The sequence below is a fragment of the Periplaneta americana genome, chromosome 17 (assembly GCF_040183065.1).
Source record: "Periplaneta americana isolate PAMFEO1 chromosome 17, P.americana_PAMFEO1_priV1, whole genome shotgun sequence".
Lineage (NCBI taxonomy): Eukaryota > Metazoa > Arthropoda > Insecta > Blattodea > Blattidae > Periplaneta > Periplaneta americana.
Window position 1 is genome coordinate 115112738 of NC_091133.1, and position 21632 is coordinate 115134369.

Consider the following 21632-nt stretch of genomic DNA (forward strand, 5'->3'; position numbering starts at 1 on the left):
ACCGCGAAACACGGCAGATCTGAGCTAAGCGCCCACCTTTGTAAAAATTCGTCTGCTTACAATGTTGTATAACGGAGGTAAGAAGTACAAAAAAACGAAGAAAAAACATGCCTGTTGTGTGTGCTGCATACAACTGCAATGTCAAAAGGAAAAAGACAACTGATATATATCATATTTCATGTAAATTTTATGAAGTTAAGTCCATAGTTTTGTTAATTAGCAGCATTTTTTTTCATGCATAAATGTGTAACAACGCCCGGCATAAACAAAATAAATGGTTCACTGGTAATGTACTTAAACTAAATACGGATAAAACCAATACAATTCCGTTTCAGACCCAGTGAAAAACAAATAGCAATACAATATTAAAACTGTATTTCGACACCGGCATCCTTTATTTCTGCTCCTTCTGTCCTTACTGCTTATACAAGAGACGATGAGCTGTAGCTTATAAGAAGTAGACCTATTTCGAAGACAAACGATTAATCAAATAAATGGTTCACTAGTAATAAATTTAAACTAAATATGGATGAAACCGCTACAATTCCGTTTCAAACCTAGTAATAGCAATCAAATATTAAAATTGTATTTCGACACTCGCATCCAAAATAACGCAAAACTCTGTGGTAGGTCGTATTGTTGTTAATATTTTGACTGGAAGGACATAAAAGAACATAATTGAACACCCACGTGCAATAATGGGGTAAGTATGAATATATTTCGTAACTACTTACCCCATTATTGTACGTGGGTGCTCAATTATACACTAATAATTATCTGTGGTGCCACAGCCCTTGAAAGGCTCAGACAGACCAGCCGGCTGTTGGCCTCATGTTCACATTTTGATAATAATTATACTTTACTGTAACAAAAAAACTGAAAGCGTGTTTTGTCATGTTTCACCCACGTTACAAGCTTGGAGGTAAAGGTTGTTTATTACAGATAGGGCCTACTTTCATTCTATATCTTATGGTATAGTAAATAGTTTTACAACGTGTAAAGACTGGGAAAACAATTTAATAAAATCATCCGAATCATACTCGTTCATTTTATAGGCAATCTTGCAGGTCGCATTTAAAAGAACCTAGGAATAATAACATTTTCTTCAGTATATTTGCTAGGACTTCTTGTCATACTACATGACAATTTTGCTTAGGTTATTCTTTTAAGCATTCCTTTTAGGGAGGAGCTCAAGTGTTTTAAATTTAGCGTACATAAGCTTAGATTAAGTTCCTTGCATGTATTTGACGAAATACTAGGTTTTTCCACTTCAGTTTAACTGATTTATGCAAACGAAATTAAGACAGCTGATGATTCTAATGTCAGTTATCACCACGCCCACTTTGTTTTGGGCGCATAAGTTCATTACCGACGGTCGTTCAATTTTCTTCAAACATGGCGGCGCAATGACCACTCTATATCTTTCTCTTTCTAACTCGTTGGTATATACTATATATAGCCTGTATCTCCAAGTACAGGAAGCTGTGAATGAGGGAAATACATTAAGTAAACAAATAAATTAAAAAAAAAATTATATAAACCAAGCAATAATATGAATTTAAACTATTTTACATTCATATGCAATTCCAGACTAGTTAAATTATCAATATTAGCACACCACATAGTTCGTAAATATATTAATAAACTTCCGAACATTTAATTTGCTAACTTTCCATTACATATTACCTCCTCTGCTCACTGATGCGAACCAAATGTTTACATTCTTCCTGCTGTCGTTCCAGTTCACTCTCCTTTTGTGACAACTGCTCCCTCTGGCCTTTAATCTACACAGACAGAATGATATTAGGCCTGCTTCATGTGAGCTATTCTATAGCAACTTGATATGGCCAATATTCAACATATCTCTATAAAAATACTTATTAATTAATGAACGTGAGAATAATTTTCATATTCCAAGTTGCTCAATAGTTGAGCAGTTTGGTCTTCTTCCATTGCTAGTTGTCAAAAATATAAACACACAACTAGCAATGGAAAAAGTCCAAACTGCTCTCAACTATCGAACAATTCACCATTGCTCTCTCCCCTCCCTCATGGAGATCAAATTCAAGTTGTATTCATTTTCACGAACTTAAGGTAGAGAGAAATAATTACATCTAATGCATTTTACACGCAATTATGTAAAGATGAAAAACTACTATGACCATAGCTTGAATAAAAGAAAATAAAACCCAGTATAGAGATCAGTGTTTTAATACTAAAAATTACTGGCACATAAATTCAAGAATTTAATATGGACGTATCAAGAAATGGACGCATTTCATTAAACCTCTTATAATATAATTTCATTTCAAAGTTATGATCTGTATTTATGCATAGTCCACAAGATAGGAAAAAGTATAAAAAAGTATTAGATAACTCAGACTAAAGAAATAGGAGGGCAGAAAGGTAAATATTTTAGTCTCTTCTTAGCTTTCACTTAAAGATTTTTCGCCTGCACACTTTGTTGTTGTACAATACTTCTACATCGACACTTTACTCGTATCAATCTATTTTTGCAGTAATATAGATGTATGCATCAACATATTGTACATACAAAATTGGATGAGATCTTTTTATAGACAATTTATTGTTCATTATTTTACATAACTCCGTATATTGTACATAAAATTAACATGATACGAAAATACCGTACTTAAAGATCTGATCCTTTTTCTGAGAATTTAATGTGACAGGAGATATCCTTCTTGACATATTCCTGAAATTCTCAATCTATATCTGCTAACATCTTAAAAAAGGTTATTTATTTAAATACAGTTACAAGATAAAATTAAATATGTACATATTAAATTTCTGTATCTGATAGGTGTAATTTTAAAATTGATATAAATGTAGGTAAGTTATAACTCATAATGACTAATTGAAATGTCAATTATAAAATTAATGGCTTAAAATTAATCTGCTTTTAAACAAAGAAAAGAAAAATATCATCAGGAGTATTACAATCGTGGCTGAATTAGGATTGGACCATAATAATAATAATAATAATAATAATAATAATAATAATAATAATAATAATAATAATAATAATAATATTGTTGCTAATTACGTCTCTGTTTGACTATGTCCGTTTCCATTATCAATTCTTGTACAATATCAATATCTCTTTCTTATCTAATTTTGTTTATCTAGCCATTGTTTCTACGGTAATTATATTTATAACTACAGTACCCTATAATATCTATAATTACAACAAACAGCAATAAAACAGATAGTTATTTGAAAACTATCATCATGTTCCTGCAAACAATTCGGGGAAACAATATAATGAACTATGGTACCGTACCTATAAATGAATTATTCTTTCTGTAAAGTTGAACTTATCATTTGCTCACTAACCTAGCTGCTGTATTTTGAATGATTAGTTTATGTGTTGATCAATTTGTTATAAAATTAACATTCATATTTATCTATGAGGCTATCTTGGTTTTCTTTTACTGCACAATAAAACATTACTGTCACCTCACCTCAGCTTCAGCATCTCTCAGCGCTTCGGCAAGAGTTGATTTCTCAGCTTGCAGAAATTCTTGCAACTCTATTGATTCTGCTTCTATCTCCTGTTGCTGCTGAAGTAGAGTCTTCTGAGCGGCCAAACTCTTCTCAAGATCCTGATAACATATTTTTTATCTAAGTGTTTATAAATGCTGTTTTCGGGAAATACGAGTATATATATATATATATATTTCTTCTAAACACTGACATGGTAGCGTAATTTAGAAATACAATGATTATCCAAAGTTTGACATATATCTAGCTTTCTTGACATAATGAATTGTATCATGCAAGTACAGCTTTTTGTAGCAACTAACAAAGCTGCAAATTTATATAACAATTTGTAATACGTGCAACCATAAGGACTGTATGGCATATATTTCCCTTCCCAGATTCATAAATCTCCTATAATTTTAACAGAATTATGCCAAAACTGTCACTAACAATCAAAGAAGTCAGTTTGTGTATGTTTCTCTACCTGCATATTTTCCTTTGGGGGAGAAGTAGTCCTAAAAACCTGACATGGACTGCTCTTCTCATGAAAACATCGCACTGGCAATAGCACATGTTGAAAATGCATTAGATTTATAACAATTAGATACCGGTATTGCGATCTTTTGACACACCACATGGGAAAAAAAAACTTAATTAAATCATTGAAAGTAACCTCAAAATTGTAGCACACTATTACAGAGACATGCTATGATCACTACGAAAGCTATAAACCTACTCAACCCACCCCAGACATCTTCCCTTCTTATATACTCTGACCAATGATTTTGTCAGACATTTTCACACACAATGACTACATAATCCTTTGATACTAACACGATGTTACAGTCCTCTCTTTACTGTGGTCCAGGGTAAATCTTCCTTTCTTTGCTATGGTCCAGGGTAAATCTATCTATCTACTTATCTACCAAAAAGCATATATATATATATATATATATATATATCTCTCTGTGTGTGTGTGTGTGTGTGTGTGTGTGTGTGTGTGTGTGTGCAAGACATACCAAAAACCTGAACAAACCAAACTTGTCACTGGTCCTCGGCCTTATGAAAACTCGCTTATTTACCATTCCAGATACTGGCAGCACTGAGATAAACATTTCAAGAACCATTTGCCAGACATAGTCAATTAGTTACAACAACACTATCAAACACAAACGCACCAAAATAACTGAAGAAACCGGAAGAATCAAGGACCTCACTAGTTCTGAAGATGATTGACATGAAGTCGAAACTAATCAACATTTAACATTAGAAAGTTGTTATTATTACTAAATTCTTACAAAAGTGTTAAATGTGTAGTCAAAATGTATAGTCAAACTGTTGAGATAAGGGCAGAGTGCGATTTAAGATTTCTGATGGGGGGGGGGGGGGATAGAATCCTAGACAGAGAATACCGTAATTTAAATAAAATTATTATTATTGCTATCATCATCATCATCGCAGTTCAACGCTTGGTTGCACTGAGTTGCTTATCTTGCATCTTCATCATAATAATTATTATATCCATGAGCAGGTTTAAGATAAGGTGTGTAATTCCTAAGTAAGTTATTAATTGTTATCAGCTTGCCGGTAATGATAATGCATCAATATTATTTTCTTTGCTTACTTTGTACTTTATAAAGTAGGAGAAAATACACAAACGGTTAGGGAAAACACGGAAATTTTACTTGAAGCAAGTAAAGCGATCGGTTTGGAAGTAAATCCCGAAAAGACAAAGTATATGATTATGTCTCGTGACGGGAATATTGTACGAAATGGAAATATAAATATTGGAGATTTATCCTTCGAAGAGGTGGAAAAATTCAAATATCTTGGAGCAACAGTAACAAATGTAAATGACACTCGGGAGGAAATTAAACGCAGAATAAATATGGGAAATGCGTGTTATTATTCGGTTGAGAAGCTCTTGTCATCCAGTCTGCTGTCCAAAAATCTGAAAGTTAGAATTTATAAAACAGTTATATTACCGGTTCTTCTATATGGCTGTGAAACTTGGACTCTCACTCTGAGAGAGGAACATAGGTTAAGGGTGTTTGAGAATAAGGTGCTTAGGAAAATATTTGGGGCTAAGCGGGATGAAGTTACAGGAGAATGGAGAAAGTTACACAACACAGAACTGCACGCATTGTATTCTTCACCTGACATAATTAGGAACTTGAAATCCAGACGTTTGAGATGGGCAGGGCATGTAGCACGTATGGGCGAATCCAGAAATGGATATAGAGTGTTAGTTGGGAGACCGGAGGGAAAAAGACCTTTAGGAAGGCCGAGACGTAGATGGGAGGATAATATTAAAATGGATTTGAGGGAGGTGGGTTATGATGATAGAGACTGGCTTAATCTTGCACAGGATAGGGACCGATGGCGGGCTTATGTGAGGGCGGCAATGAACCTTCGGGTTCCTTAAAAGCCATTTGTAAGTAAGTAAGTAAGTAAAGTATACTCGTATTAAGACAATTGAATCAGTCGGAACTAAAAGGTACTAAGTCAGTTTTCACAACTTTTCAGGAGAAGCAAAAAACATTCCAGAAATGTATAGATTTTTATGTTATAGAAGATCAAAGAACATTTAAAAGTCCGACTTAGTTCCTTCTTCCACCGTTCGATGCGCATGACATCTGTTGTTCAAATTGTTGCCATAACCCAAAAACTGAATTTTAGCTCTGACAGATTCAATTATATTTTGTGAGGAGGATAGAAGTTATCCCTGGCTGGGATGTTAATATGAATTTACGAGCGGAAGATAACTTTCCAATTGGGGAGGGGGGAATCCCCCCATCCCCCCGTTAATTTGCACCCTGGATAAGGGACATTTTTGTGTGAAATATTTCTTGAGTGAAATTGTGCCTCGTGTAGCCTATATTAATTGTAAAGTTATCTCATGTCTCAGTTTCATTCGATCATAAAATAGTGCAATACAAATCAGACACCAGTTCTGTGTGTGGTGTCACAGGATCGAAGCTTCAGTGAAGTGAATATCACTATTAAGACACAGGCATGAAATGTTTCCTGACCAATTTTATATTATCTAGACCTAGTATACATTTTAGTAAGAGAAAAGATAAGATAAGAAAATGTAATTGTTTATTTCCTTTGACGAATATGAAATACTATTCCAATTGCCCAGTGCATGACAATAGAGCATTGACTCAGGGTTATTTCGTGTTCAAAGTCATAAAAATGTTCGTTGTTGACTTAGGAGACTTCTCTACAGATAGAAGAGTAATATTTTTCCATACACGACTAAAACACATACCCAAGTACTACCTTTAAATAGTTTTGTAGATATAACTTGAAATTTGTCGTTTTAGTTTTTCCCCACACACTAGGAGAATAAATTATCACTTAGGCCTACTCGTAAACATAAAGTGGGGAAATTTATTGAGGAAACGAGAACTAGTTTGTGAAATAACTTTGTGATAGGATATCTACTGACTGCTTTACTACCGTTCAAGGTTGTGCGAATTACTTACTCGTTTCAAAGTGCGACAAAGTGTCTGTAGCTCATTGATTTCCTGTTGCTGCTTTATGACCACATGACTGGACGATTGTAGATATGTCTCCAATGCTTGAAGACAATCCGCATCATCATTTTCATCTGCAATCAGACATTTGTATTTTGATTAACGCAGGAACACTGTACTGGTAGTTGAAAAATGGAATTTAGTTCCCCTAAAGTTATATAAACACCATATAAATGTAACTTCGTATCAAATCATCCATTACAATTACACATTAGGAATATGGATAGCTACCTCTCTTTCTCTGTCATTTCCTTACCATACGAACAGTTACTTAACAGAAAAAGTAACTGAGTTACATCTATCGATGCATGGTTACTTAAAAAAAATTAATATTGTTATAATACCTTTCCCAATCCTAAAGTGTCTCTCATCTGAAAGGAAATAATGTATACTTATGAATTAAGTGGAGAAAGAAAGGACCCATAATGTAGCTCAGTCGGCAGACTCGCTGGGCTGCTGATCCGGAGCTGCGTTCAGGCTTGGGTTGGATCCCCCTTTGGTCTTTGGTTTCTTCCGAGGTTTTCCACAGCCATGGGACTGCAGCCGGATGGTCTATGGCAAGTCTATGGCGAGTCTCTGGCGAGTCCTTGGCATCAACCCCTTTGATTTGATTACCTGGTTGGGTTTTTCCGAGGTTTTACCCAACCAAAAGGCAAATGTCGGGTAATATTTTGGCGAATCCTCGGACCTCACCTCATCTCACTACATCTCGCCAAAATATTGTAAAAAATTGCACAAAATTGTAAAAATTGTAGAAAATTACTAAATTGTAAAACTATAAAAATTTGTAAAAATTGTAATTGTAATATTGTAAAATTTTGACTTGTTCCACATCTTAAAGCTTCATTGCTCATGTAAGATTTATGGAATAAAATAAATGAATGAATGAATGAATGAAACTACTTAAAAACCTTTTTTTTTAATAATAATAATTCTTTATTTATACTGGCAGAGCTAAGGCCATAGGGCCTTCTCTTACACTCTACCAGGTCACAAAGTATTCAAGCAGTAAAAAAAAAAAAAAAAAAAAAAAAAAAAAAACACCTTATACATTTTAAAAAATATCTAACGAGTTTCTCTAACATAAAATATTAAGGTTTATCAATTCATAATAAATGAATTGCTTCATAAAGAAAGGGCATCAGTCCAGTTTAGCTAAGTTGTGGGAACTGAAGAAAAACTGTCCGGACCGATGCCCCTTCCTTTACAAAACGCTCACATTCTGAAGACAATATCACGATGAAAGAAATGTTGGACTGGTTTCTTTTCGTGATAAAATGATGTGTTGAGCATTCAAGATGGGAAATTCAATGTTAACTCAATTTCGAAAAAAATGATGTCTAATGCTCTTTCTTTATGAAGCGATTCAAATGACAGAAACATTATATTTAAAAGATCGTAATGTGTTTAGTAACAACAACAATTATTTACAAATGAAGGGTCCAGGGAGAAAAACACGTTTAGTTATATTTTGCAAAATTTTCAGGAGAGCGTTTACAGACTTTCGTTAAACCAGTCAACTTATCCTCCCAATTAGTCCGGATTAACGAGGTTTTACTGTACGTCTATAATGCTTTCTTCATTTAAAAGTTCACCCATCCATAACTTCGTAACCATTACATTTCAGACATGGATATATCAGGTTAAACAGTTGTAGATTAACACAAACTACATTCTCCTGAAGTATCTTACATTTCTCCTGAGACAGCCTGTATACCAACTGACGAATTGTTTATGTTTGTAAATTGAATCAATCTGCTTGGTATGTATTGTATATTTTTGTACAACTTTGACTTGTTTTACATCTCAAAGGTTCAATGCTGATGTAAGATCTATGGAATACAATAAATGATATGAAATGCCACAACTATAGTCGTGATGCTGTTATTCCCGGCGTGACTCCTCCTCTTTGCTTACGTCTTAGGAAGTGAAGACTCTATAAAGTCTAGGTAGGTAGTATCGTTCGCCATTTTTGTTCTTTCATTGCCGAGCTACCATACGAGGAATCTATTTGCCACACCATTAAACATTATCATGCCATAGCTCCTATGATGATAAAGCAAATACACTGTAATTGAGCAAATAATTGAGCGGCAAATAACGTCTTCATGTGCTTTCTGCGAACGCCAACGAAAGAGCGAAAATGGCGGGCGATTATATTGAGCACTTATCGAGCCTTAAGAAATGAATAACGTCTTCATAAGTGAATCACAAGACGCACACGTTTAAATGTAGCCAACCTGCAACGCGATTGGCTGCCGGAAATTAGAGCAACGGGACTATAGCATGGAAAGTAAATGTGCTAGCCAACAGAAATAAAAGTATGTCTTAAAATGAAGTGTTGAATGAATAAAACCAAACTTTATTCTGCAACACCGACACAATCCTGTTTGATGTTCCATTAGAAGTATTAAAGAAAGGGGTTAAGGAAAGAGACTAATCTTTAATTTATCACTATCAGAGAGAAGCTTTCAACATACGCAGAGCTAAATTTGTAACTATCAATATTTCACGGAGAGAACTGAGTACAGACTGTCACAAACCTAAGTGATCTCCCTTGGCATTTCTCAGCATAGCAAGCACCCGGTCAGAGTGCTGATCAAGTTCCTCTTTCACTGCCAATTTTTCCGCCTTCTCCTCCTCCAGCAACCTCTCCTTGGTGGTCAGTTCCTCTATTTGTCGCACTGAGTCAGCTTTTAAACGGGTGTGGTCTTCGGTCAAAAGCTTCAGTTGGAACTCCAAGCGTTCCACCTCCTCCATTCTTCGGTCCACCTGCACAGACGTTCACTCACCTTCATTTAAATACAAATGGCTTCTACTAATAGTACACACCAAGGGCAAACACTTCGTTCCTTAAATGTAATTGTTCTCTTTAAAAATAATATCATTAAAGATTACCGCCATATTAATTTTTACATGATCTTCTATAAGTATTATTTTGAAACAATAATATTGTACTGTTATTGTAACTGTCTTATTTTAAGTACTTTCGTAAACTGTGTACAATAATTTAGATATTCTGTGAAATATGATTTCCTTTTTCAGTTTTTACAAGATGCAGCTGCAGCACCAACTCTTAGCACATGTTCAATCGATCACAGTATTCTTGCTTTAAAAGGACAGAGGGTTACGAACAGACACAAAAATTATGGAAAAACATGCAGCAACGCTTTTGACAAGATAAAATAAATAATAACATAAATAATAAGGTAGCCAAACATAAATTTTACCACTGAAACTTGAAAGAATATTGAATTGAATGGCTTATAGTTTACTTAATTTAGATTATTAATTTGTCCTTTACAATTTGTTTAATTGTTGCAACAAATCGAAAATATACTTAAACATAAGATGCCGGGTAGCTCAGTTGGTAGAGCAGCTGGCTACGGACTGGAAGGTCCGGGGTTCGATCCCAGGTGGTGACAGGATTTTTCTCGTTGCCAAACTTTCAGAGCGGCCCCGAGGTTCACTCAGCCTCCTATAAAATTGAGTACCGGGTCTTTCCCGGGGGTAAAAGGCGGTCAGAGCGTGGTGCCGACCACACCACTTCATTCTAGTGCCGAGGTCATGGAAAGCATGGGGCTCTACCTCCATGCCCCCCCAAGTGCCTTCATGGCATGTTACGGGGATACCTTTACCTTTTTACATAATACTACATTTTCTTGGTAAACTAATGATGTCATTGGTCCCAAATTTTTACCAGATCTTACATATTGCCTTGCGATAGTGAAACTCAGTTTTTTATTTTTATAACTTGAAAATTAAGTTCGTTTCATAAATTTATACATGCTGTGAAAATTATTTGTTCCAAACTCTAATGTTTTAAAATATCAGAAAACCGACAGATCTTTCTAAAATTAAGTAAAAAAATGAGTTTCTTATAACTGTATGCATATATGTATAAGATCTGATAAAAATTTAGGACCAATGAGATCATTAGTTGACCAGGAATTTGTACTTATGTGATCTTATGTTTCAGTATATTTTCGATTTGTTACAACAATTAAACAAATTATTTAGGGCAGACGAATAATTTAAATTAAATGAATTGTATGTCATTCAATTTATCTTTCTTTCGAGATTCAGTGATAAAATTCATGTATGGCTATCATAAATATTGTGGTAAATATTGTCAAAAGTGTCTGTGCATGTTTTTCCATAATTTTTGTATGCGTTCATAGCCCGCTGCCCTTTCTGGCCACAATATCAGGTTCATGTTTAAAATCATAAATTTATTTATTGTGTAGTTTCCACCATTCCAAAATGCTATCTGCAGCTCGAACTGCTCCCAATATTTTTCTTAGAAAATTTTCAATTTATTCTTATCTGTTTTTGTGAGTGTGCATGTCTCATAGTGAATTTTCAGGACAGGTTTAGTGTTATATGTTTCTGAAAATACAAGTTTTTCTGATGTTTATTTTTCGCACATTTTCTCAGAAGTAAAAAATTCACAACATATGCAATTTTTCTTAGAAACTAAGAGATAACTAGCTACAAGCATGAAGTTTTTACAACTTATCTACAGCGATATTACACTGAGTGTTGAGCTCTAGCTTCTGATCATTTGGATAAAAACTTTGTTGTGCATGAATATTAATGTAACTTTATTTTTCTTCAATAGTCGGTTACAAAAAAAAAACACTTTCTAAACAATAGCTCAGCACTTTTAAGGTAATAGAGGAGAGGCAGTAAAAGTTTCATACAGAAATCTAAAACACTTCCTCAGATAAAGGTATATAAAAATAATGAATTTAATATGGGTAATATAGTGCCTCTGATCTCACCTTAAGTCATAAGGTAGGATAGCAAGAGTTATCATGGTACCAGAAATTAAAAATACCATGTTAGGTGCCACAGTAATTGAAATAGTTATCATCAACAACAAGAACAATAGTAACTACTGCTACTACCACTACAATAACAGTAACAACAACAATAGCTATTATGATGATGATGATGATGATGATGATGATGATGATGATGATATAATAATAATAATAATAATAATAATAATAATAATAATAATAATAATAATGACAGGAGTAAGACGAGATGGACTCTCCCTATTATTTTTCAACAGTGCCCTTGAAATAGTAATACAAGAGTGGCATAAACGAAAAAACAATCCTCAAAATTGATCAACCAGTCACATTAGGCAGAGGAAAATTAAAGATAGATTGCCTAGCATTTGTAGACGACTTAGCAATTTTAACTCACGACATCATAACAGCTCAAAAACAGATTGAACTGTTAATAGAAACTGCGGAGAAAATCGGTCTTCCGATATCCTACAAAGAAACAGAATACATTACCTGCAACAATGAAACATCAAAATATATGGAAACCATATTTGGTAAAATTAAACGAGTCTATAATTTAAATACCTCGGTGAAACGATTCAGGAAAATGGAGTTGAAACAAAAGCGAACGAAATTAGATACTGTACCAAAAAATGGAGACAACATATCGGCTCACTCAAAATATTTACAATAAAAAGTGCATATCCAAACATACAAAATTAAGACATTATAATAGTTATAAAACCAGAATGTCGCTATGGAGCAAAAACGTTAATTTTGAATAGAAAAGCAGATATGAAAAAAGAATGCAAAATCATAAGGAAAATTTTAGGCCCAAAAATCATGGTAGGTGAACAGTACAGACTCAGAAGTAAACAAGAAATAAAAAAATACACATACATTCACAGTGACATTACAAAACGAACGTTAAAATTTTACGAGCACATCAAAAGAATGAACCTCGACAGACTCACAAAACAAATAGTTGAATTTTATGAAAATTGAAGTAGAGCACAAACAGGCTATAAAATGGATTGGCGAAATAAAAAAAAAATGACTTAAAATTGGCACAAATCATACAAGAAGACATCTTAAACAGAGAGATCTTTGGAATCAAAGTTCATAAATGACAAATTGACAAAGAAGAAAAACTGAAAAGAAAGACTGGAACAACGTGGATTGAAGAGAGAAAAGAAGCTGACAACCAAAGAATGAGAGAACTGGGCAAAAAGAAGACAAAGAAATACTTGTAAGTACTTTGCATAGTAATAAATGGGCTTAATCGCAAATAATAATAATAATAATAATAATAATAATAATAATAATAATAATAATACACAACTTTATAACTATAAACTCTAAAATCGAATATGTTATAACTGGTGAAGAAAAACAGTAGTAATGTCAGTGAGAAATTCCTCGAACACTGGGTACTTTTTATGTAGTATCACTTACCTGTATTTCTTGCTCCTGCGTTTCAACAGCATCAAGGTTTCCCGGCTCCTTCACAGCAACACCTGCCAGAGCCTTTTCCACATCACTGGCAGTGAGTGCTGTTTGACTGCTGGTTTCATGGTAAATGACTGTCCTGCCATGAAACCTTCTGCGTGGGTAAGGGGGAAGACTCTTGTTCAAGCTGCCGCCTTCTCTCAGGTAATGCTGTTTACGGAGACTTGCTGCCCTATTTAAACTGGGGTCACGACTAACAGAGTGACTCCTCAGCGTTGTTTCTAACCCTACTTGAATTTCAGGTGATTTACATCTACGTCGGCGTGGAAGAGTTGCATACTTTTCCAGTGCAGTGGCTTTGCTTTCCATAAATGAACCACTCGATACTGTTGACGACGAACTTGCAACGTTTAACTTTCTACCTTGTCCATCAACAACACTTCCGCCACGTGATCTAGGAAGAACTGCGTGTGGCTTGTTGGCTGAGGAAGGCCAACGACCATCGTCAGTGCCTCCAATAACCTTGCTCCTCACACTCTTAGCCCCTCTACCTTTTGGTGTGGTAGCAGATGAAGGAACACCATCTCTTCTGCTTTCGGAGCCACTGGTCATAGAACTGTCTTTGGATCGCACTTTGGAACCACTTGGTAAGCTGCCACATGCTGATTTTGACATAGAAGATGATGCCGATGATTTTGTACTACTTCCAGAAGTAGATGGTCTGGATTTAATTGCTCCACCGGAAGTGGTCATTGTTGCTGGCAATTTGTCACGCTTTTGGGAACTGGTGTGAGCTGATGATTTGGACACCGCTCCAGTTCCTGTTTGGGATGAAGGTGTTTTGCTTGCTACAGGACTCTGTCGTTGGGATGACAGTTTTGTTCGGGATGTGTTCACGGGTGTAGCAGTGGGAGAAGCACTCTTTGACTTACAACTCGCAGAACTAACACTGTTTTTTGCAACATCTGCTGCAAGTGTTCTTTTCTTAGCACCATTCCTGTTAGCACTGGGTGTCATCTTCTTACCAGAGCCGTTCTTGCAGTTTACGGTTCTAGTATCTTTGCTTGTAACAGAGGAACTTTCACTGCCGCCTTCGCTTGTTCCATCGCCATCAACCTGCAGCATCATTGTCGTTGTGTTGGTAACAATATCCTCTGTGTCTTCATACGTGGAGTAGCAGCTAATGAGACTGGAATCGCAAGAAGCAGCCGGGGTTGCCGTGCTTGCCGTCAGCGAGTCTTCCAGACCTCCACAGCTGCTTGTGTAGCCACCACTGTTGCTACTGAAAGCTCTCAACAACGCTGGAGAAGATTCTCTTCCTCCATAAGACGAGAATCCGTTGACTTCCACTCCACTGTCACTTCCATCACCAGTTACCTTTCCATTAGGCTCTGCTGATCTGAAGTCCGAATTCTCAACAGTTGCGTCCTGATCAGCTTCGGTACCATCATCACCGGCTGTTTCTGTGTCCGTAGTGTCTACGAGGTACATATTTGTTTCCTTATCACTAACAATGAACTCTTCTTCCAAACTAACTAAGCTGCTGAAATCTACACTATCTAACTTAAATGAGGAATTCTGAATATGTACACTTCCCATTTCAGAAAGTTCACTATCCACAACGCTATCTTTCCCTCCACTTTCCAAACTCTGGTCAGTGACTTCTAAGCCACTTAATTCATCTTTAAGATCCTCGCTGACGTAAGACTTGTCTCTCATTTGATCCACAATTAAATCTGAAAGATTCTCATTTGTCATAGTCTCGTCCAAGTCCCCTCGCTGTTCAGGATGCACTTCTTGTGCTTTTGATGTGTTATCTTCTTGTCCTTCTCCATTTTCTATACCTTTCTCCTCATCATTGTCTCCACCTCCGCCTCCTCCACCTTTTCCAATCCCCTGTTTCATATCTGTATCACTTTCCAGACGATCCTGCAACTGGTGATTGTTGTCGTGTCTGATGATTGATTTTGGTAACGATTCTTGATCGCTACCTTCAGTACAAGCCATAGGTCTTAACAGCACCAAGATTTAGTCCATCATGCCTAAAAAGAAGAAAAAAAAAACAAGAGTTATACATAGGTTTACAACAATTAAAATCTTGAATAATTTAAAGGGAAAAATTGTTCCGGGGCCGGGTATCGAACGCAGGACCTTGGGCTAAACGCACTAACGCTCTACTAACTGAGCTACCCAGGAACTCTACCAGACACCGACTCAATTTTTCCCTTTATTTCCACAGATCTCAAAGTGGGCTGACAACCATCAAGCAACCAACATTGAGTGCACACTAACTCTGTGTGACGTGAATGCGGTTATCTGTTAACGAACAGTGACGTGTATTATGCAAATCTAGCTTTCAGGTATAGCTTCCTGTGAAGCTGATTTGAATAATTTCAAGGAAAAAAATTGTTCCGGGTCGGGTAACGAACCCGGGACCTTTGGCTAAACGCACCAACGCTCCACTAACTGAGTTACCCAGGAATTCTACCAGGCACCGACTCAATTTTTCCCTTTATTTCCACAGATCTCAAAGTGGGCTGACAACCATCAAGCAACCAACATTGAGTGCACACTAACTCTGTGTGACGTGAATGCGGTTATCTGTTAACGAACAGTGACGTGTATTATGCAAATCTAGCTTTCAGGCATAACTCCCTGTGAAGCTGATTAGAATAATTTCAAGGAAAAAATTGTTCCGGGTCAGGTATCGAACACGCGACCTTTGGCTAAACACACCAACGCTCTACCAATGAGCTACCCAGGAACTCTACCAGACACCGATTCAATTTTTCCCTTTAAGGGCGTTGGGTGCTATATTTGCAATTAAAATCTTGTGATAGGGTAAATCAATGTAATAATTCATTGTTCAATTGAAACGTGATTTCAAAAACAATCTACACGCAATTTTTTTCTATTTTCGTTTTTTTTTTTTTACAGAGGTAGACACATGTGTTGAGATCAAAAACATCCGAAGGTTCCGGATAGTCTGCGGTTAAACACGATACTCAACGTTGCAGTGAGTGTAAAAAAAAACCTATTTGGTGGATATAGGTTGTTTTTTCACTCAACTTATTTAAAGGTAATATGTTGCTTGTACCACTGCGTGCATCGTGTGCATCGTAGTCTGGATTTATGTTTATTATGTAATGATTATGTATTATGGTGGTGATAAATTTTTATGCGAGTGCATTATGTGCATTACTTACATTATACATGAACTTAATGTTCGATTGAAGTACAACTTATTAAAAGGAAAATATCCTACAGCTATGATCAAATACGAATATTACAATAAAATATTCAAAGAAAATTATAATTGTAGATTGGGAAGGCCACAGATTGACAATTGATTCTCGTGTTAGCAGTTAAATTTTTTTATTGGGTTATTTTACGACGCTTTATCAACATCTAGGTTATTTAGCGTCTGAATGATATGAAGGTGATAATGCCGGTGAAATGAGTCCGGGGTCCAGCACCGAAAGTTACTCAGCATTTGCTCGTATTGGTTTGAGGAAAAACTCCGGAAAAAACCTCAACCAGGTAACTTGCCCCGACCGGGAATCGAACCCGGGCCACCTGGTTTCGCAGCCAGACGCGCTGACCGTTACTCCACAGGTGTGGACAGGTTAAATTTGAAGATAAAATCTAACAATAAGACCTTAAATGACGCAGTCAAGATGGCTGCTGTAGCAGAATTAATTATCCATAAAGGAATTGGTTGGGTCATTGGCTGAGAAGAAACTGTCTACTGAAGGATGCACTGGAAGGAATGGTGAATGGGAGAAGAGTTCGGGGCAGAAGAATATGTATCAGATGATAGACGACATTAAGATATATGGTTTATATGCGGAGACTAAGAGTAAGGCAGAAAATAGGAAAGACTGGAGAATGCTGGCTTTGCAGTCAAAAACCTCTCCTTGGGCAGAACTGCTGCACGACGGAGCACACGGGATGGCTCCGCTTACCCTTTACCCATTTCAGCGAGTGGTGACGACCACTGTTTTAGAGGCTGATATGCTTCTTTAGTTTCTTAACCAACAGATATTCATTAGCAGACATACTACGTAGTCAGCATGGTGCGACTTTATTGATCTGAAGCAAGAATTGATGTTTCGGAAGCAAGCTCTCTGCACATTGTGTCTACAAAAGGTGTGATTAACCTCAGAAACTTTTCTCGTGTTTAGTACGAAAGAATTGTCGGTAATGTCCAATCAGCGGAAGTAAAATGACTAGAGAAACGATGAGTTTGTCTTCCGCTTCCACCACCGTCCGTTACACAGGAATGTCGCTTCCTTTGCGACCAATGCACTCAGATTATAACTTTCACTTTGCAGTGCACTTGCACTCTTGTCAGCTGTTGTCCGCAGATCGCCTTTCTTTACTCCTGTAATTACATGCACACTGATACGCATGCTGAGTTGTTATCATGCAATACTTCTGATTAGATTCGTGGATCGTGAATTCAAACCCGATAGAAATCGATTATTTCTTTTAAGGTTAGAATAGTTTTACAATAAAGTAATATAGTACAGTTCGGGGTGCTATCTAGTGGTGATATGCCCTAGTATCTACTTCATATCTCTACATGCACTTAAAATTGCCAAAATATGCATGAAACTATGCACTCAAAACCTTACAAACTGCACTAAAAATTAAAAAATTAGTTGACTAGAAGCACTTCAGTGTTCTTTTAATGAGAGTTTCAGATAACTTGTAACTACATTTTTACTTCCAAAAAAATCTGATGACAAATATCAAATCATTTCACTTTTGTTAATGCAACTGCTTTTGCCTACCGGTAGTTTAAATGGCAATAAACTACGGTGGTATGAAGGTGTTTTCGAGGTCTTCCTTTCTGAAAGGATACTTAAATTTTCAGTTAATACAAGCTGATAATTAACTTTTAACATCATAGGATGTAACTGGAGCAATCTTAACAAGAGAGACCTTTGTAAGATCCCCGGTACTTCCCAGAGTTCGTCTGTCCCTTCAACACAGATGCTGCTTTTTGCAAATGACTTAGACCACCATTTTCTGGCACTTTTTTTTTTCCTCGCTGTTATTTATACTCGCTTTAACATCTTTGGTCATATCGCGAGTTAATCTTTGGTTGAAATCCGAAGGCCTGTGTACAATTGTTGAGACTGGTTCTATTGTTGTGAACTAGATGGCGACTGTATATGTATTACTGATTTGTTATGAATATGATTTCGGTGATGAATGAGGTCGGTGATTTTCAGGGATGTTGTGGCCCGAATTTCCTGGCATTTGCCTTACGGTTGAGGAAAAACCCTGAAAAACCTCAACCAGGAAATTCAACCCGACCGGGAATAGAACCCGAGCCCTCTGCGTAAGAGACCAGCATGCTGACCCCTACACCATAGAGGTGGTCTCTGGCACATTGTGGTGAATTTTTGATAGAATTTCTCCATGCTCCTTTCAGTCTCTCCACTGCAACCACCGCCAAGGAGTCAAGGAAAGGTTGACCCCTGGTCTCCAGTTTTTCAATGGTATTAGGCAGGAACTAGGAATTTCAGCCAGATCAGCGCCGTACTCTCTATTTATATTCCCTGGAACTTAAGAGGCGGCTACACATAGTTTCTGAACTGTGAATAATCCGTTTATTTCTTCTTCTTGGAGGCTAGCTCAAACCAAGCTCATAAACAAGCACATTGAAATGTTTGACCATCTCATGAGTCACGAATTCCTTGAACGTGATTGTGACAATCATCCGTCTCATTTCAAGGAATTTTTTAAAGTTTCATCGCAATTATTCGTTCGAAACGCAAAGATGTAATTATGAATATTTCTTAAAATATGACGTATAAATAAAAACTAGCATTTTCATGCAAATCTTCGGCCTACTTTAATCTACTTAACAGCTTGGGGGATCACTGTGCTGACCACACGTCATCCTGTAGTGATTGGATATTCATTCATCTCTGTTGAAGCATGTGGATGTGAGGTCAGCAGACTGCTGGATGCCTTTAACCCTTCATGAGATGTCGCGCCACGGATAAAAGAAGATAAGACTGTTTGTTAGCCCAGTGGTTCCCAACCGATGTGGTCGCGTAGCCCCATAGTGTGTGTCGCGAAATTTTGGAAGTGAAAAATAAATTTTATGACATCTAGAAAGTCTCTTTATAATGCATTTTTTATTTACAAGGAAATCTTTGTTATGGTACATTTTATTTTGAGACAGACTTTACCAATGAAACGTGAACACCTGCAACAATGTTCAGTTTAATTTTTCTGCCTGGCGACAGTTCGAATAAAAGTGAACACTGCAACAATGCTTAGTAGCCTAATTCGTTTATTCTTCCCACTTAGTAATAAACAGAGTTTAAAATCGTCCGAACATACTAGTCAGCGGGTGATAGTGCGACTATTTTATCAAAAGTGCTTTATTTAGATTTTATCATGGGCAAATGTTTAATTCGAAAAAGACAATCTGAATTAGATGACAGCAGTGCTAATTCAAATAATGTGAGCGAAAATTCCCTGCGTTTAGTTAATATAGTGATGAATACTTGCAATATGGTTTTACGTGGCGTGGAGATGAATGTAAACAAAATCTCGAGTGTATTGTATACGGAAATGTTTTATCAGATCAGTCGATGGTGCTGAATAAACTAAAAATACATTTAGAACTGCCGTTTTCAACGTCATACTTATGTGAATCAGCATTTTCTACCATAAAAATTGTGAAATCTAAACAAAGGAACAGACTGCTGCATCTTGAAGATGATTTACGTGTTGGCTGTCAACCGTAAGGCCACGTATAGAGAAACTCTGTGCAATCCACAAAGCGCAGACTTCACATTAATTCAAATAGGAAAGTTTTCAAAAACGATAATACAAATCTTGTATCCGACATCCATCATAGATAGGTTGGGATTTTTGACACATACCTTTGCTTTTTTTTTTTCCTAATGCCAATCAAGTTGTTGTTTTTTTTTATAAGAATTTTCGATTGCGTGTTAACAACACTGGATTCCGCGGAACGTAATGAAACGCGTTCAGGCAATTTTTGTTGCATTCATCATGGAACCGAAACATGTGTGAATATCTACGTTTTAATATAATTTTTCTTTCAATTCTGCTTAGACCTTGAAAGCCTTAGTTGAACGAAAACGAGGATAAAGCGTCAAAATAAAATTAAAAATACTGTATTCTGCACAGAGTTCCATTATATTGTTATTATTGAAAACAAATAAATGTGTCGCGATATCGTGGGCGTTCAGTAAAGTGTGTCGTCAGTCAAAAAAGATTGGGAACAACTGTATTAGCCTGAGATGTTTATCTGGAACAACTGGATAATACCCACGGCAGAGCAATGTCGATAGTCGACTTTACTCGCTGGCCACTAGTCACCAGGCCGTACCGAGCCGTGCCAAACAAAACACAATCGAAATGGTGGTAGTAAAATTCGCGACTATGGGCCGTATTCATAGCCATTTTTAGCGAGCTTCCGGTGGATGATCAGCGTTTTTCGTATTCATAAACCAGTGTTAGCAATAGGATATGATTTGAATTCTGTACTAGTAACCAGTGGATAGCCGTAGCACGTGCTGCGAAATGTCTATGAATAGCAATCCACATTCTTAAATAATTCACTGCATTAGTCAAGTGCAAGACTTCTAGCTTCTGTTGCATTCAGACAATTATAAAATACGATAATTTGGTCCAGGGAGCATCCGTTTTTGATGCAAAGATAATTTGTTTGGCTTGTTTCTTAAATAAAATTACGAAATGGCGTTCCTGTGCTTAACATTTAATAATAAAAAAAGAAATATAGCAAAACTGTTTTGTCTCGAGACTCTCATCTAAGTCACGTAATAAGTCACGTAATCTACTTCAATATATTTGCGCAAATTTATCTTGTAGCTAACAGTGGTGCTATCTCTCAGTAATGTTCAGAACGAAGGAGGTAGAGAGAGAAAAGAAACAAATTTCTCCCTACAACGACGCCACACACCAACGTCGTGTTCTTATGTTGGCGAGATTGTGTATTTACTTAAATTTGGTGCTAAACGTAACGGCACGGTTCAAAGATACCGTGGGAATTCTCCAGTTTAGCGGTTTAATTTTGTATAGTTCGCATTATTGTAATTTGAGATTAAGAGACAGAATACTACTCAAAACGGCCATAGATTTAGATAGACGTGGACAGTGTAAGACATTATTATAGTGTAGGCTTATATTTTAATGTAAGTTCTGAACGTGAAGCTCTGCGATCCCGAAACAGATTTTTTGCAGCGTCACAAAACAAAGGCCTATTGTTATTACAGTTCGTTAAAATATAAAAATACATCATTTAGTTTCCTTAGTATTAAAT

General features: G+C 36.4%; 1 protein-coding gene across 4 annotated transcripts in view; it reads right to left on the reverse strand.

Moving 5' to 3' along the window:
- corn (cornetto) overlaps nt 1-21632 on the reverse strand; it is a 321107-nt gene that overhangs the window by 33808 nt on the left and 265667 nt on the right. For all 4 annotated transcript variants that reach the window (XM_069815995.1, XM_069815992.1, XM_069815994.1 and 1 more), the window contains 5 exons: nt 13301-15336; nt 9590-9818; nt 6996-7120; nt 3486-3626; nt 1687-1784 (listed from right to left, as the gene is read on the reverse strand). In XM_069815995.1, the coding sequence (XP_069672096.1) occupies nt 1687-1784; nt 3486-3626; nt 6996-7120; nt 9590-9818; nt 13301-15301 (2594 nt within the window). In that variant the 5' untranslated portion in view covers nt 15302-15336. The remainder of the gene's footprint in view (nt 1-1686; nt 1785-3485; nt 3627-6995; nt 7121-9589; nt 9819-13300; nt 15337-21632) is intronic.